This window comes from Oncorhynchus tshawytscha, unplaced genomic scaffold, assembly GCF_018296145.1.
Source record: "Oncorhynchus tshawytscha isolate Ot180627B unplaced genomic scaffold, Otsh_v2.0 Un_contig_7592_pilon_pilon, whole genome shotgun sequence".
Taxonomy (NCBI): Eukaryota; Metazoa; Chordata; class Actinopteri; order Salmoniformes; family Salmonidae; genus Oncorhynchus; species Oncorhynchus tshawytscha.
In genome coordinates, this window is record NW_024609203.1 from 83,270 (window position 1) to 98,146 (window position 14,877).

Genomic DNA, 14,877 nt, shown 5'->3' on the forward strand with positions numbered 1-14,877 from the left:
TCTCAGTCTCCTGTCAGCTAGGTTCTCAGTCTCCTGTCAGCTAGGTTCTCAGTCTCCTGCTCAACTATGTTCTCAGTCTCCTGCTCAGCTATGTTCTCAGTCTCCTGTCAGCTATGTTCTCAGTCTCCTGTCAGCTATGTTCTCAGTCTCCTGCTCATCTATGTTCTCAGTCTCCTGCTCAGCTAGGTTCTCAGTCTCCTGCTCAGCTAGGTTCTCAGTCTCCTGCTCAGATAGGTTATCAGTCTCCTACTCAGCTAGGATTTCAGTCTCCTGTCAGCTATGTTCTCAGTCTCCTGCTCAGCTATGTTCTCAGTCTCCTGCTCAGCTATGTTCTCAGTCTCCTGCTCAGCTATGTGCTCAGTCTCCTGCTCAGCTAGGTTCTCAGTCTCCTGCTCAGCTAGTTTCTCAGTCTCCTGTCAGCTAGGTTCTCAGTCTCATGTCAGCTAGGTTCTCAGTCTCCTGTCAGCTATGTTCTCAGTATCCTGCTCAGCTAGGTTCTCAGTCTCCTGTCAGCTATGTTCTCAAGCTCCTGTCAGCTAGGTTCTCAGTCTCCTGTCAGCTAGGTTCTCAGTCTCCTGCTCAGCTAGGTTCTCAGTCTCCTGTCAGCTATGTTCTCAGTCTCCTGCTCAGCTATGTTCTCAGTCTCCTGCTCAGCTAGGTTCTCAGTCTCCTGCTCAGCTAGGTTCTCAGTCTTCTGCCAGCTAGGTTCTAAGTCTCCTGCTCAGCTATGTTCTCAGTCTCCTGTCAGCTATGTGCTCAGTCTCCTGCTCAGCTAGGTTCTCAGTCTCCTGCTCAGCTAGGTTCTCAGTCTCCTGCTCAGATAGGTTATCAGTCTCCTACTCAGCTAGGATTTCAGTCTTCTGCCAGCTAGGTTCTAAGTCTCCTGCTCAGCTATGTTCTCAGTCTCCTGTCAGCTATGTGCTCAGTCTCCTGCTCAGCTAGGTTCTCAGTCTCCTGCTCAGCTAGGTTCTCAGTCTCCTGCTCAGCTAGGTTCTCAGTCTCCTGCTCAGCTATGTTCTCAGTCTCCTGCTCAGCTAGTTTCTCAGTCTCCTGCTCAGCTAGGTTATCAGGCTCCTACTCAGCTAGGTTTTCAGTCTCCTGTCAGCTATGTTCTCAGTATCCTGCTCAGCTAGGTTCTCAGTCTCCCGTCAGCTATGTTCTCAGTCTCCTGCTCAGCTATGTTCTCAGTCTCCTGCTCAGCTAGTTTCTCAGTCTCCTGCTCAGCTAGGTTATCAGTCTCCTACTCAGCTAGGTTCTCAGTCTCCTGTCAGCTATGTTCTCAGTATCCTGCTCAGCTAGGTTCTCAGTCTCCTGTCAGCTATGTTCTCAGTATCCTGCTCAGCTAGGTTCTCAGTCTCCTGTCAGCTAGGTTCTCAGTCTCCTGCTCAGCTAGGTTCTCAGTCTCCTGCTCAGCTAGGTTCTCAGTCTCCTGCTTAGCTAGGTTCTCAGTCTCCTGCCAGCTAGGTTCTAAGTCTCCTGCTCAGCTATGTTCTCAGTCTCCTGTCAGCTAGGTTCTCAGTCTCTTGCTCAGCTATGTTCTCAGTCTCCTGCTCAGCTAGGTTCTCAGTCTCCTGCTCAGCTAGGTTCTCAGTCTCCTGCTCAGCTAGGTTCTCAGTCTCCTGTCAGCTATGTTCTCAGTATCCTGCTCAGCTAGGTTCTCAGTCTCCTGTCAGCTATGTTCTCAGTCTCCTGTCAGCTATGTTCTCAGTCTCCTGCTCAGCTATGTTCTCAGTCTCCTGTCACATATGTTCTCAGTCTCCTGCTCAGCTATGTTCTCAGTCTCCTGCTCAGCTATGTGCTCAGTCTCCTGCTCAGCTAGGTTCTCAGTCTCCTGCTCAGCTACTTTCTCAGTCTCCTGCTCAGCTAGGTTCTCAGCCTCCTGTCTGCTAGGTTCTCAGTCTCCTGCTCAGCTAGGTTCTCAGCCTCCTGTCTGCTAGGTTCTCAGTCTCCTGTCAGCTATGTTCTCAGTATCCTGCTCAGCTAGGTTCTCAGTCTCCTGCTCAGCTAGGTTCTCAGTCTCCTGCTCAGCTAGGTTCTCAGTCTCCTGCTCAGCTAGGTTCTCAGTCTCCTGTCAGCTAGGTTCTCAGTCTCCTGTCAGCTAGGTTCTCAGTCTCCTGCTCAACTATGTTCTCAGTCTCCTGCTCAGCTATGTTCTCAGTCTCCTGTCAGCTATGTTCTCAGTCTCCTGTCAGCTATGTTCTCAGTCTCCTGCTCATCTATGTTCTCAGTCTCCTGCTCAGCTAGGTTCTCAGTCTCCTGCTCAGCTAGGTTCTCAGTCTCCTGCTCAGATAGGTTATCAGTCTCCTACTCAGCTAGGATTTCAGTCTCCTGTCAGCTATGTTCTCAGTCTCCTGCTCAGCTATGTTCTCAGTCTCCTGCTCAGCTATGTTCTCAGTCTCCTGCTCAGCTATGTGCTCAGTCTCCTGCTCAGCTAGGTTCTCAGTCTCCTGCTCAGCTAGTTTCTCAGTCTCCTGTCAGCTAGGTTCTCAGTCTCATGTCAGCTAGGTTCTCAGTCTCCTGTCAGCTATGTTCTCAGTATCCTGCTCAGCTAGGTTCTCAGTCTCCTGTCAGCTATGTTCTCAAGCTCCTGTCAGCTAGGTTCTCAGTCTCCTGTCAGCTAGGTTCTCAGTCTCCTGCTCAGCTAGGTTCTCAGTCTCCTGTCAGCTATGTTCTCAGTCTCCTGCTCAGCTATGTTCTCAGTCTCCTGCTCAGCTAGGTTCTCAGTCTCCTGCTCAGCTAGGTTCTCAGTCTTCTGCCAGCTAGGTTCTAAGTCTCCTGCTCAGCTATGTTCTCAGTCTCCTGTCAGCTATGTGCTCAGTCTCCTGCTCAGCTAGGTTCTCAGTCTCCTGCTCAGCTAGGTTCTCAGTCTCCTGCTCAGATAGGTTATCAGTCTCCTACTCAGCTAGGATTTCAGTCTCCTGTCAGCTATGTTCTCAGTCTCCTGCTCAGCTATGTTCTCAGTCTCCTGCTTAGCTATGTTCTCAGTCTCCTGCTCAGCTATGTGCTCAGTCTCCTGCTCAGCTAGGTTCTCAGTCTCCTGCTCAGCTAGTTTCTCAGTCTCCTGTCAGCTAGGTTCTCAGTCTCATGTCAGCTAGGTTCTCAGTCTCCTGTCAGCTATGTTCTCAGTATCCTGCTCAGCTATGTTCTCAGTCTCCTGTCAGCTATGTGCTCAGTCTCCTGCTCAGCTAGGTTCTCAGTCTCCTGCTCAGCTAGGTTCTCAGTCTCCTGCTCAGCTAGGTTCTCAGTCTCCTGCTCAGCTATGTTCTCAGTCTCCTGCTCAGCTAGTTTCTCAGTCTCCTGCTCAGCTAGGTTATCAGTCTCCTACTCAGCTAGGTTCTCAGTCTCCTGTCAGCTATGTTCTCAGTATCCTGCTCAGCTAGGTTCTCAGTCTCCTGTCAGCTATGTTCTCAGTATCCTGCTCAGCTAGGTTCTCAGTCTCCTGTCAGCTATGTTCTCAGTCTCCTGTCAGCTATGTTCTCAGTCTCCTGTCAGCTAGGTTCTCAGTCTCCTGTCAGCTAGGTTCTCAGTCTCCTGCTCAGCTATGTTCTCAGTCTCCTGCTCAGCTATGTTCTCAGTCTCCTGCTCAGCTAGGTTCTCAGTCTCCTGCTCAGCTAGGTTCTCAGTCTTCTGCCAGCTAGGTTCTAAGTCTCCTGCTCAGCTATGTTCTCAGTCTCCTGTCAGCTATGTGCTCAGTCTCCTGCTCAGCTAGGTTCTCAGTCTCCTGCTCAGCTAGGTTCTCAGTCTCCTGCTCAGCTAGGTTCTCAGTCTCCTGCTCAGCTATGTTCTCAGTCTCCTGCTCAGCTAGTTTCTCAGTCTCCTGCTCAGCTAGGTTATCAGGCTCCTACTCAGCTAGGTTTTCAGTCTCCTGTCAGCTATGTTCTCAGTATCCTGCTCAGCTAGGTTCTCAGTCTCCCGTCAGCTATGTTCTCAGTCTCCTGCTCAGCTATGTTCTCAGTCTCCTGCTCAGCTAGTTTCTCAGTCTCCTGCTCAGCTAGGTTATCAGTCTCCTACTCAGCTAGGTTCTCAGTCTCCTGTCAGCTATGTTCTCAGTATCCTGCTCAGCTAGGTTCTCAGTCTCCTGTCAGCTATGTTCTCAGTATCCTGCTCAGCTAGGTTCTCAGTCTCCTGTCAGCTAGGTTCTCAGTCTCCTGCTCAGCTAGGTTCTCAGTCTCCTGCTCAGCTAGGTTCTCAGTCTCCTGCTTAGCTAGGTTCTCAGTCTCCTGCCAGCTAGGTTCTAAGTCTCCTGCTCAGCTATGTTCTCAGTCTCCTGTCAGCTAGGTTCTCAGTCTCTTGCTCAGCTATGTTCTCAGTCTCCTGCTCAGCTAGGTTCTCAGTCTCCTGCTCAGCTAGGTTCTCAGTCTCCTGCTCAGCTAGGTTCTCAGTCTCCTGTCAGCTATGTTCTCAGTATCCTGCTCAGCTAGGTTCTCAGTCTCCTGTCAGCTATGTTCTCAGTCTCCTGTCAGCTATGTTCTCAGTCTCCTGCTCAGCTATGTTCTCAGTCTCCTGTCACATATGTTCTCAGTCTCCTGCTCAGCTATGTTCTCAGTCTCCTGCTCAGCTATGTGCTCAGTCTCCTGCTCAGCTAGGTTCTCAGTCTCCTGCTCAGCTACTTTCTCAGTCTCCTGCTCAGCTAGGTTCTCAGCCTCCTGTCTGCTAGGTTCTCAGTCTCCTGCTCAGCTAGGTTCTCAGCCTCCTGTCTGCTAGGTTCTCAGTCTCCTGTCAGCTATGTTCTCAGTATCCTGCTCAGCTAGGTTCTCAGTCTCCTGCTCAGCTAGGTTCTCAGTCTCCTGCTCAGCTAGGTTCTCAGTCTCCTGCTCAGCTAGGTTCTCAGTCTCCTGTCAGCTAGGTTCTCAGTCTCCTGTCAGCTAGGTTCTCAGTCTCCTGCTCAACTATGTTCTCAGTCTCCTGCTCAGCTATGTTCTCAGTCTCCTGTCAGCTATGTTCTCAGTCTCCTGTCAGCTATGTTCTCAGTCTCCTGCTCATCTATGTTCTCAGTCTCCTGCTCAGCTAGGTTCTCAGTCTCCTGCTCAGCTAGGTTCTCAGTCTCCTGCTCAGATAGGTTATCAGTCTCCTACTCAGCTAGGATTTCAGTCTCCTGTCAGCTATGTTCTCAGTCTCCTGCTCAGCTATGTTCTCAGTCTCCTGCTCAGCTATGTTCTCAGTCTCCTGCTCAGCTATGTGCTCAGTCTCCTGCTCAGCTAGGTTCTCAGTCTCCTGCTCAGCTAGTTTCTCAGTCTCCTGTCAGCTAGGTTCTCAGTCTCATGTCAGCTAGGTTCTCAGTCTCCTGTCAGCTATGTTCTCAGTATCCTGCTCAGCTAGGTTCTCAGTCTCCTGTCAGCTATGTTCTCAAGCTCCTGTCAGCTAGGTTCTCAGTCTCCTGTCAGCTAGGTTCTCAGTCTCCTGCTCAGCTAGGTTCTCAGTCTCCTGTCAGCTATGTTCTCAGTCTCCTGCTCAGCTATGTTCTCAGTCTCCTGCTCAGCTAGGTTCTCAGTCTCCTGCTCAGCTAGGTTCTCAGTCTTCTGCCAGCTAGGTTCTAAGTCTCCTGCTCAGCTATGTTCTCAGTCTCCTGTCAGCTATGTGCTCAGTCTCCTGCTCAGCTAGGTTCTCAGTCTCCTGCTCAGCTAGGTTCTCAGTCTCCTGCTCAGATAGGTTATCAGTCTCCTACTCAGCTAGGATTTCAGTCTCCTGTCAGCTATGTTCTCAGTCTCCTGCTCAGCTATGTTCTCAGTCTCCTGCTTAGCTATGTTCTCAGTCTCCTGCTCAGCTATGTGCTCAGTCTCCTGCTCAGCTAGGTTCTCAGTCTCCTGCTCAGCTAGTTTCTCAGTCTCCTGTCAGCTAGGTTCTCAGTCTCATGTCAGCTAGGTTCTCAGTCTCCTGTCAGCTATGTTCTCAGTATCCTGCTCAGCTATGTTCTCAGTCTCCTGTCAGCTATGTGCTCAGTCTCCTGCTCAGCTAGGTTCTCAGTCTCCTGCTCAGCTAGGTTCTCAGTCTCCTGCTCAGCTAGGTTCTCAGTCTCCTGCTCAGCTATGTTCTCAGTCTCCTGCTCAGCTAGTTTCTCAGTCTCCTGCTCAGCTAGGTTATCAGTCTCCTACTCAGCTAGGTTCTCAGTCTCCTGTCAGCTATGTTCTCAGTATCCTGCTCAGCTAGGTTCTCAGTCTCCTGTCAGCTATGTTCTCAGTATCCTGCTCAGCTAGGTTCTCAGTCTCCTGTCAGCTATGTTCTCAGTCTCCTGTCAGCTATGTTCTCAGTCTCCTGCTCAGCTAGGTTCTCAGTCTCCTGCTCAGCTAGGTTCTCAGTCTCCTGCTCAGCTAGGTTCTCAGTCTCCTGCTCAGCTAGTTTCTCAGTCTCCTGCTCAGCTAGGTTATCAGTCTCCTACTCAGCTAGGTTCTCAGTCTCCTGCTCAGCTAGGTTCTCAGTCTCCTGCTCAGATAGGTTATCAGTCTCCTACTCAGCTAGGATTTCAGTCTCCTGTCAGCTATGTTCTCAGTCTCCTGCTCAGCTATGTTCTCAGTCTCCTGCTCAGCTATGTTCTCAGTCTCCTGCTCAGCTATGTGCTCAGTCTCCTGCTCAGCTAGGTTCTCAGTCTCCTGTCAGCTATGTTCTCAGTCTCCTGTCAGCTATGTTCTCAGTCTCCTGCTCATCTATGTTCTCAGTCTCCTGCTCAGCTAGGTTCTCAGTCTCCTGCTCAGCTAGGTTCTCAGTCTCCTGCTCAGATAGGTTATCAGTCTCCTACTCAGCTAGGATTTCAGTCTCCTGTCAGCTATGTTCTCAGTCTCCTGCTCAGCTATGTTCTCAGTCTCCTGCTCAGCTATGTTCTCAGTCTCCTGCTCAGCTATGTGCTCAGTCTCCTGCTCAGCTAGGTTCTCAGTCTCCTGCTCAGCTAGTTTCTCAGTCTCCTGTCAGCTAGGTTCTCAGTCTCATGTCAGCTAGGTTCTCAGTCTCCTGTCAGCTATGTTCTCAGTATCCTGCTCAGCTAGGTTCTCAGTCTCCTGTCAGCTATGTTCTCAAGCTCCTGTCAGCTAGGTTCTCAGTCTCCTGTCAGCTAGGTTCTCAGTCTCCTGCTCAGCTAGGTTCTCAGTCTCCTGTCAGCTATGTTCTCAGTCTCCTGCTCAGCTATGTTCTCAGTCTCCTGCTCAGCTAGGTTCTCAGTCTCCTGCTCAGCTAGGTTCTCAGTCTTCTGCCAGCTAGGTTCTAAGTCTCCTGCTCAGCTATGTTCTCAGTCTCCTGTCAGCTATGTGCTCAGTCTCCTGCTCAGCTAGGTTCTCAGTCTCCTGCTCAGCTAGGTTCTCAGTCTCCTGCTCAGATAGGTTATCAGTCTCCTACTCAGCTAGGATTTCAGTCTCCTGTCAGCTATGTTCTCAGTCTCCTGCTCAGCTATGTTCTCAGTCTCCTGCTCAGCTATGTTCTCAGTCTCCTGCTCAGCTATGTGCTCAGTCTCCTGCTCAGCTAGGTTCTCAGTCTCCTGCTCAGCTAGTTTCTCAGTCTCCTGTCAGCTAGGTTCTCAGTCTCATGTCAGCTAGGTTCTCAGTCTCCTGTCAGCTATGTTCTCAGTATCCTGCTCAGCTAGGTTCTCAGTCTCCTGTCAGCTATGTTCTCAGTCTCCTGTCAGCTAGGTTCTCAGTCTCCTGTCAGCTAGGTTCTCAGTCTCCTGCTCAGCTAGGTTCTCAGTCTCCTGTCAGCTATGTTCTCAGTCTCCTGCTCAGCTATGTTCTCAGTCTCCTGCTCAGCTAGGTTCTCAGTCTCCTGCTCAGCTAGGTTCTCAGTCTTCTGCCAGCTAGGTTCTAAGTCTCCTGCTCAGCTATGTTCTCAGTCTCCTGTCAGCTATGTGCTCAGTCTCCTGCTCAGCTAGGTTCTCAGTCTCCTGCTCAGCTAGGTTCTCAGTCTCCTGCTCAGCTAGGTTCTCAGTCTCCTGCTCAGCTATGTTCTCAGTCTCCTGCTCAGCTAGTTTCTCAGTCTCCTGCTCAGCTAGGTTATCAGTCTCCTACTCAGCTAGGTTCTCAGTCTCCTGTCAGCTATGTTCTCAGTATCCTTCTCAGCTAGGTTCTCAGTCTCCTGTCAGCTATGTTCTCAGTATCCTGCTCAGCTAGGTTCTCAGTCTCCTGCCAGCTATGTTCTCAGTCTCCTGTCAGCTATGTTCTCAGTCTCCTGCTCAGCTAGGTTCTCAGTCTCCTGCTCAGCTAGGTTCTCAGTCTCCTGCTCAGCTAGGTTCTCAGTCTCCTGCTCAGCTAGTTTCTCAGTCTCCTGCTCAGCTAGGTTATCAGTCTCCTACTCAGCTAGGTTCTCAGTCTCCTGTCAGCTATGTTCTCAGTATCCTGCTCAGCTAGGTTCTCAGTCTCCTGTCAGCTATGTTCTCAGTATCCTGCTCAGCTAGGTTCTCAGTCTCCTGTCAGCTATGTTCTCAGTCTCCTGCTCAGCTATGTTCTCAGTCTCCTGCTCAGCTAGTTTCTCAGTCTCCTGCTCAGCTATGTTATCAGTCTCCTACTCAGCTAGGTTCTCAGTCTCCTGTCAGCTATGTTCTCAGTATCCTGCTCAGCTAGGTTCTCAGTCTCCTGTCAGCTATGTTCTCAGTATCCTGCTCAGCTAGGTTCTCAGTCTCCTGTCAGCTAGGTTCTCAGTCTCCTGCTCAGCTAGGTTCTCAGTCTCCTGCTCAGCTAGGTTCTCAGTCTCCTGCTCAGCTAGGTTCTCAGTCTCCTGCCAGCTAGGTTCTAAGTCTCCTGCTCAGCTATGTTCTCAGTCTCCTGTCAGCTAGGTTCTCAGTCTCTTGCTCAGCTATGTTCTCAGTCTCCTGCTCAGCTAGGTTCTCAGTCTCCTGCTCAGCTAGGTTCTCAGTCTCCTGCTCAGCTAGGTTCTCAGTCTCCTGTCAGCTATGTTCTCAGTATCCTGCTCAGCTAGGTTCTCAGTCTCCTGTCAGCTATGTTCTCAGTCTCCTGTCAGCTATGTTCTCAGTCTCCTGCTCAGCTATGTTCTCAGTCTCCTGTCACATATGTTCTCAGTCTCCTGCTCAGCTATGTTCTCAGTCTCCTGCTCAGCTATGTGCTCAGTCTCCTGCTCAGCTAGGTTCTCAGTCTCCTGCTCAGCTAGTTTCTCAGTCTCCTGCTCAGCTAGGTTCTCAGCCTCCTGTCTGCTAGGTTCTCAGTCTCCTGCTCAGCTAGGTTCTCAGCCTCCTGTCTGCTAGGTTCTCAGTCTCCTGTCAGCTATGTTCTCAGTATCCTGCTCAGCTAGGTTCTCAGTCTCCTGTCAGCTATGTTCTCAGTCTCCTGTCAGCTAGGTTCTCAGTCTCCTGTCAGCTAGGTTCTCAGTCTCCTGCTCAGCTAGGTTCTCAGTCTCCTGCTCAGCTAGGTTCTCAGTCTCCTGCTCAGCTAGGTTCTCAGTCTCCTGTCAGCTAGGTTCTCAGTCTCCTGTCAGCTAGGTTCTCAGTCTCCTGCTCAACTATGTTCTCAGTCTCCTGTCAGCTATGTTCTCAGTCTCCTGTCAGCTATGTTCTCAGTCTCCTGCTCAGCTAGGTTCTCAGTCTCCTGCTCAGCTAGGTTCTCAGTCTCCTGCTCAGATAGGTTATCAGTCTCCTACTCAGCTAGGATTTCAGTCTCCTGTCAGCTATATTCTCAGTCTCCTGCTCAGCTATGTTCTCAGTCTCCTGCTCAGCTATGTTCTCAGTCTCCTGCTCAGCTATGTGCTCAGTCTCCTGCTCAGCTAGGTTCTCAGTCTCCTGCTCAGCTAGTTTCTCAGTCTCCTGTCAGCTAGGTTCTCAGTCTCATGTCAGCTAGGTTCTCAGTCTCCTGTCAGCTATGTTCTCAGTATCCTGCTCAGCTAGGTTCTCAGTCTCCTGTCAGCTATGTTCTCAAGCTCCTGTCAGCTAGGTTCTCAGTCTCCTGTCAGCTAGGTTCTCAGTCTCCTGCTCAGCTAGGTTCTCAGTCTCCTGTCAGCTATGTTCTCAGTCTCCTGCTCAGCTATGTTCTCAGTCTCCTGCTCAGCTAGGTTCTCAGGCTCCTGCTCAGCTAGGTTCTCAGTCTTCTGCCAGCTAGGTTCTAAGTCTCCTGCTCAGCTATGTTCTCAGTCTCCTGTCAGCTATGTGCTCAGTCTCCTGCTCAGCTAGGTTCTCAGTCTCCTGCTCAGCTAGGTTCTCAGTCTCCTGCTCAGCTAGGTTCTCAGTCTCCTGCTCAGCTATGTTCTCAGTCTCCTGCTCAGCTAGTTTCTCAGTCTCCTGCTCAGCTAGGTTATCAGTCTCCTACTCAGCTAGGTTCTCAGTCTCCTGTCAGCTATGTTCTCAGTATCCTGCTCAGCTAGGTTCTCAGTCTCCTGTCAGCTATGTTCTCAGTATCCTGCTCAGCTAGGTTCTCAGTCTCCTGTCAGCTATGTTCTCAGTCTCCTGTCAGCTATGTTCTCAGTCTCCTGCTCAGCTAGGTTCTCAGTCTCCTGCTCAGCTAGGTTCTCAGTCTCCTGCTCAGCTAGTTTCTCAGTCTCCTGCTCAGCTAGGTTATCAGTCTCCTACTCAGCTAGGTTCTCAGTCTCCTGTCAGCTATGTTCTCAGTATCCTGCTCAGCTAGGTTCTCAGTCTCCTGTCAGCTATGTTCTCAGTATCCTGCTCAGCTAGGTTCTCAGTCTCCTGTCAGCTATGTTCTCAGTCTCCTGCTCAGCTATGTTCTCAGTCTCCTGCTCAGCTAGTTTCTCAGTCTCCTGCTCAGCTAGGTTATCAGTCTCCTGCTCAGCTAGGTTCTCAGTCTCCTGTCAGCTATGTTCTCAGTATCCTGCTCAGCTAGGTTCTCAGTCTCCTGTCAGCTATGTTCTCAGTATCCTGCTCAGCTAGGTTCTCAGTCTCCTGTCAGCTAGGTTCTCAGTCTCCTGCTCAGCTATGTTCTCAGTCTCCTGCTCAGCTAGTTTCTCAGTCTCCTGCTCAGCTAGGTTATCAGTCTCCTGCTCAGCTAGGTTCTCAGTCTCCTGTCAGCTATGTTCTCAGTATCCTGCTCAGCTAGGTTCTCAGTCTCCTGTCAGCTATGTTCTCAGTATCCTGCTCAGCTAGGTTCTCAGTCTCCTGTCAGCTAGGTTCTCAGTCTCCTGCTCAGCTAGGTTCTCAGTCTCCTGCTCAGCTAGGTTCTCAGTCTCCTGCTCAGCTAGGTTCTCAGTCTCCTGCCAGCTAGGTTCTAAGTCTCCTGCTCAGCTATGTTCTCAGTCTCCTGTCAGCTAGGTTCTCAGTCTCTTGCTCAGCTATGTTCTCAGTCTCCTGCTCAGCTAGGTTCTCAGTCTCCTGCTCAGCTAGGTTCTCAGTCTCCTGCTCAGCTAGGTTCTCAGTCTCCTGTCAGCTATGTTCTCAGTATCCTGCTCAGCTAGGTTCTCAGTCTCCTGTCAGCTATGTTCTCAGTCTCCTGTCAGCTATGTTCTCAGTCTCCTGCTCAGCTAGGTTCTCAGTCTCCTGCTCAGCTAGGTTCTAAGTCTCCTGCTCAGCTAGGTTCTCAGTCTCCTGCTCAGCTAGTTTCTCAGTCTCCTGCTCAGCTAGGTTATCAGTCTCCTACTCAGCTAGGTTCTCAGTCTCCTGTCAGCTATGTTCTCAGTATCCTGCTCAGCTAGGTTCTCAGTCTCCTGTCAGCTATGTTCTCAGTCTCCTGCTAAGCTATGTTCTCAGTCTCCTGCTCAGCTAGTTTCTCAGTCTCCTGCTCAGCTAGGTTATCAGTCTCCTACTCAGCTAGGTTCTCAGTCTCCTGTCAGCTATGTTCTCAGTATCCTGCTCAGCTAGGTTCTCAGTCTCCTGTCAGCTAGGTTCTCAGTCTCCTGCTCAGCTAGGTTCTCAGTCTCCTGCCAGCTAGGTTCTAAGTCTCCTGCTCAGCTATGTTCTCAGTCTCCTGTCAGCTAGGTTCTCAGTCTCTTGCTCAGCTATGTTCTCAGTCTCCTGCTCAGCTAGGTTCTCAGTCTCCTGTCAGCTAGGGTCTCAGTCTCCTACTCAGCTATGTTCTCAGTCTCCTGCTCAGCTATGTTCTCAGTCTCCTACTCAGCTAGGATCTCAGTCTCCTGCTCAGCTAGGTTCTCAGTCTTATGGTGTATTATGTATATGTAGATGTAGATGTGTATGGGTTCCCGAGGGGCGTGTGTCTATACAATGGTGCGTATGACCAGTATATGAATAGAATATACTTTTATATAGGATGAACCTTCACTAGAATACAGGCCATCCTATATGTAGACTTGTCATTCTGCAGTAGTTATATAGGATGAACCTTCACTAGAATACAGCCTATATGTAGACTTGTCATTCTGCAGTAGTTATATAGGATGAACCTTCACTAGAATACAGGCTATATGTAGACTTGTCATTCTGCAGTAGTTATATAGGATGAACCTTCACTAGAATACAGGCCATCCTATATGTAGACTTGTCATTCTGCAGTAGTTATATAGGATGAACCTTCACTAGAATACAGCCTATATGTAGACTTGTCATTCTGCAGTAGTTATATAGGATGAACCTTCACTAGAATACAGGCTATATGTAGACTTGTCATTCTGCAGTAGTTATATAGGATGAACCTTCACTAGAATACAGGCCATCCTATATGTAGACTTGTCATTCTGCAGTAGTTATATAGGATGAACCTTCACTAGAATACAGGCCATCCTATATGTAGACTTGTCATTCTGCAGTAGTTATATAGGATGAACCTTCACTAGAATACAGCCTATATGTAGACTTGTCATTCTGATAATGGTCGTGGATTATTATTGTATACATGGGATCCTCATTTATTCTCTCCTTTTTTAGAACCACACATAAAATACCTCTAATGGTAGCAGCTGTGTGTGTGTGTGTCTCTCTCTAACAGCAACCTTGGGGCCAGAATTCAGTTTACAATCCTATCCTCTAACCCATCCCCTTATCTCCTCTCTTGTCCTTCAGAGGTCCTATAAAGTCTGGAGCCTGGCACACTCCAGCTGCCGTCGCTGTCACCGACGTTACAGTATGCTGCCTGCTGTGGTGAAGCTCTGCTGTGGAATCTCCTACCCTCACCTCAGGACCATGGCAGGTAAAAACAGACAACTATATCATCTTGGGTGTGTCCTACGTGGCTCCCTATTCCCTATATAGTGCATTACTTTTGACCAGGGCACTACAGGGGGGCATTTTGGATGCAGGCCTGGAGAGAAGCACATAGCCTTGTCCCAGATCAGTTTGTGCTGCCTTGCCAACTCCCTCCTATGGTCATTGTAAGACAGCACAAACAGATCTGGGACCAGCCAGTGCACGTGCAGCTGGATGGAGTTATGTATTGTTGCTGTTAATACTATGGCGTCTTGCTTGGCTGTGACTTAGTAGTAGTCTTAGTTTGTGGAGAGAAATGCTGAGAAGTCCTCATCAAAGTGTACAGCACTTTGACTTGCAGAATGGATCAAATGCAGCCTGAGTGGCCGTCTGTGTCATGCTAGGAGACAACAGACCTGGGATCAGGCTATAGTATGAGACAACAGATCTGGGACCAGGCTATAGTAGGAGACAACAGATCTGGGACCAGGCTATAGTAGGAGACATCAGATCTGGGACCAGGCTATAGTAGGAGACAACAGATCTGGGACCAGGTTATAGAAGGAGACAACAGATCTGGGACCAGGCTATAGTAGGAGACAACAGATCTGGGACCAGGTTATAGTAGGAGACAACAGACCTGGGATCAGGCTATAGTAGGAGACAACAGATCTGGGACCAGGCTATAGTAGGAGACAACAGATCTGGGACCAGGTTATAGTAGGAGACAACAGACCTGGGATCAGGCTATAGTATGAGACAACAGACCTGGGATCAGGCTATAGTATGAGACAACAGATCTGGGACCAGGCTATAGTAGGAGACAGATCTGGGACCAGGTTATAGTAGGAGACAACAGACCAGGGATCAGGCTATAGTAGGAGACAACAGATCTGGGACCAGGCTACAGTAGGAGACAACAGATCTGGGACCAGGCTATATGAAATGTGCTCTACAAATGAGGTCTGACTGTTGTTATTATTGTGATCCTACGACAGGACTGCAACGGCTAGCTATCGCAGCGATTGGCCAGGAGCTAGCTCACATGCAGAGGAATGGGCAGAGCCAACTACCAGCATGGACCAGCCATATGGGTTGGCAAACTGGCACCGTTCAGCCTCAACACAGTGGTAAGCCTGACGATGATACACAAATTACACACATTTTCAATGACATTATTATTTTACAAAGAGCACAAACTGCCCTTAACCTAGATATAATTACCTATTTTCAAAGGGCATTACTTTTTACTATCACTTGTACTGACCATTGAATATTAAACAACTCCAATTAGAACTCAATCAAGCAGTGCTGCTGTGTAAACTTGTAAACTTGTTACAGAGAGCTCCAGAAGAGAGGTAGTCAACCCAGTCCCGTTGAAAGAGGAGGAGCTGCTGTACATAAGGAGTGGGCACGAGGCGCTGACCAAGGCTCTGGACATTGTTGACGATAAGAATGGATGGAAAACAGAACTCACAGAGGTAGTGCATCATCCATACATCCATACATCATCGTTGATTAAAGAGGCAATCTGGGATTTGTAGATAGATTTTTGTCAAACTATCCTGTGATGCCCCTTTAAAATATGTTGCTCCCTGTGTTCATGCATATCTTTTCAATCTCCACAAATAGCTAGGAAACCTTGTACTGATGCCAAAACAGCAAACTGTCATTTAAGACAAAGGGGGGTACATGATCTGAATAGCTATTACCATGGAAACCATGTACGAATGCCAAAACAGCAAACTGTCATTTAAGACAAAGGGGGGTACATGATCTGAATAGCTATTGCCATGGAAACCTTGTACTGATGCCAAAACAGCAAACTGTCATATAAGACAAAGGGGGGTACATGATCTGAATAGCTATTA

General features: G+C 49.3%; 1 protein-coding gene across 1 annotated transcript; it reads left to right on the plus strand.

Moving 5' to 3' along the window:
• Positions 1 to 12,895: 12,895 nt before the first annotated feature.
• Positions 12,896 to 14,487, plus strand: LOC121844420 (steroidogenic acute regulatory protein, mitochondrial-like; the record flags this gene model as incomplete). Its single annotated transcript, XM_042314475.1, has 3 exons — positions 12,896 to 13,010; positions 14,005 to 14,136; positions 14,348 to 14,487. Coding segments are annotated over exons 1-3 (336 nt in total), but the record flags the coding sequence as incomplete, so codon positions are not given.
• Between the last annotated feature and the right edge of the window lie 390 nt (positions 14,488 to 14,877).